We start from the raw sequence: 2,139 nt of genomic DNA on the forward strand, positions 1-2,139 counted from the left end.
GCAGGGCCACGGCAGCAGCACTGGCAGCACCAAGGGCTGCTGCTCCTGGGCACAGCTGCTGTGCCAGCCCTGATCTGCCCCCAGCTCTGCACACAGACATTGCTGCTGCAGCTGCAGAGAAGGCAACAAAAGGGGATCTCTGCAGAAAACTTGGCTGGGATATCCTTGAGTTCTTTTAAAGACACCAAGAGAGCAGTCCCTCATTGACACAGTCTGTGGCTGCAAGGAAGATGGAGAGAATCAAAATTAGAACAGATACAAACAACGACATTTCTTTGTTGATAAGATTAAAAATACCAAATGCTGGAAGAAAACCCACAACCAAACAAACAAGAAATATCAAAGATTAATTTTATTACAAGTGATTTTCAGAAATTGGCCAGCAGTTTAATGTTTCTGAAAACATCCAGTCATCAGTGTCCACACTGCAGCCTGGAGCTCCTGGTTCCTCAGGCTGTAGATGAGGGGGTTCAGGGCTGGAGGCACCACCGAGTACAGAACTGACAGGGCCAGATCCAGGGATGGGGATGAGATGGAGAGGGGCTTCAGGTGAGCAAACACGATAGTGCTGACGAACAGGGAGACCACGGCCAGGTGAGGGAGGCAGGTGGAAAAGGCTTTGTGCCGTCCCTGCTCAGAGGAGATCCTCAGCACAGCCCTGAAGATCTGCACATAGGAGAAAACAATGAACACAAAACAGCCAAATAATAAACAGGCACTAACAGCAATGAGCGCAAGTTCCCTGAGATAAGATTTGGAGCAGGAGAGCTTGAGGATCGGGGGGATTTCACAGAAGAACTGGCCCAGGGCATTGCCATGGCACAGGGGCAGGGAAAATGTATTGGCTGTGTGCAGCAGAGCATTGAGAAAGGCACTGGCCCAGGCAGCTGCTGCCATGTGGGCACAAGCTCTGCTGCCCAGGAGGGTCCCGTAGTGCAGGGGTTTGCAGATGGACACGTAGCGGTCGTAGCACATGATGGTCAGGAGGGAAAACTCTGCTGACATGAAGAACAGAAAGAAAAAGAGCTGAGCAGCACATGCTGTGTAGGAGATGTTCCTGGTGTCCCAGAGGGAATTGTGCATGGCTTTGGGGACAGTGGTGCAGATGCAGCCCAGGTCGCTGAGGGCCAGGTGGAGCAGGAAGAAGAACATGGGGCTGTGCAGGTGGTGGCCGCAGGCTGCGGCGCTGATGACGAGGCCGTTGGCCAGGAGGGCAGCCAGGGAGATGCCCAGGAAGAGGCAGAAGTGCAGGAGCTGCAGCTGCCTCGTGTCTGCCAATGCCAGCAGGAGGAAGTGGCTGATGGAGCTGCTGTTGGACATTTGTGGTGTCTTGGCATGGGGATCTGTAAAAAGAGTAATCATGGAATAGTTCAGTTAAGACAAGACTTTCAATATCCCAGCACAATTTCCCCCCACTGCCTGCCCAGGGCTCTGCTGCCTGGAGCTGTCCCAGCCTGCAGCTGCTTCCCTGTGCCCAGGGCTGGGCCCTGCCAGTGCTGCCAGAGCCCAGCCCAGCCCTGGGGGCTCAGCTCTGCCCTGCAGAGCCCTCCCAGCTCAGGCACTGCCCAGGGGCAGCTCTGGCTCTGCAGGCTCTGATGGCAACATCAGAGCAACCCTGAGGAGGCTGGGAAATCAACACTGGTGCTGCCTGCAAGGGACACTCTGTGATTCCTGTCACTGCCTGGTTTAGTAAGATCTGAGAGAAAAATGTGTTATTTTTCTCAACCTGGACAGAGAGATTAATATCTGTGTGCAATTTCCCATGCAGGCTACCCAGAGATGTAGATTAACATGCAAGAGTTCTCCATTTTTCCAGCCCCTGCCTCGCTTTGCTCCCTGTATAATCTGCTTGGAAATGTTCTGCAGTTAAATGTCATGGTGGGAGCAGTCCTGAACAATTCAGCATCTTCACCACACAAGAAGAACACTTCCACAACTCACCAGCTATGTCTCCTTCCACCCAGATCTTGTCCCCCAGTGCTGAGAGCAGCTCCCAGGGCTGGCTGAGAGCTGTCCCTGGCAGGCAGCAGAGTCCCTGCCCCAGCACAGCACCCTGGGCTGCAGGACCCTGCTCTGCAGGACAGCCCTGGGCACCCCTGGCTGCTCTACACAGGAGAGAAGCAGAGAATGTACTCACAG

The 2,139-nt window shown here is 54.0% G+C and overlaps 1 protein-coding gene across 1 annotated transcript; it reads right to left on the minus strand.

Moving 5' to 3' along the window:
• Nucleotides 1-387: 387 nt before the first annotated feature.
• Nucleotides 388-1,320, minus strand: LOC310918449 (olfactory receptor 14J1-like; the record flags this gene model as incomplete). The annotated part of the gene is made up of 1 exon (XM_083877311.1): nt 388-1,320. The coding sequence occupies one exon, from the start codon at nt 1,318-1,320 to the stop codon at nt 388-390; it is 933 nt and encodes a 310-aa protein (XP_083733437.1).
• Nucleotides 1,321-2,139: the final 819 nt, after the last annotated feature.

Source organism: Zosterops lateralis (genome assembly GCF_965231275.1).
Source record: "Zosterops lateralis genome assembly, chromosome: 23".
Classification (NCBI taxonomy): Eukaryota; Metazoa; Chordata; class Aves; order Passeriformes; family Zosteropidae; genus Zosterops; species Zosterops lateralis.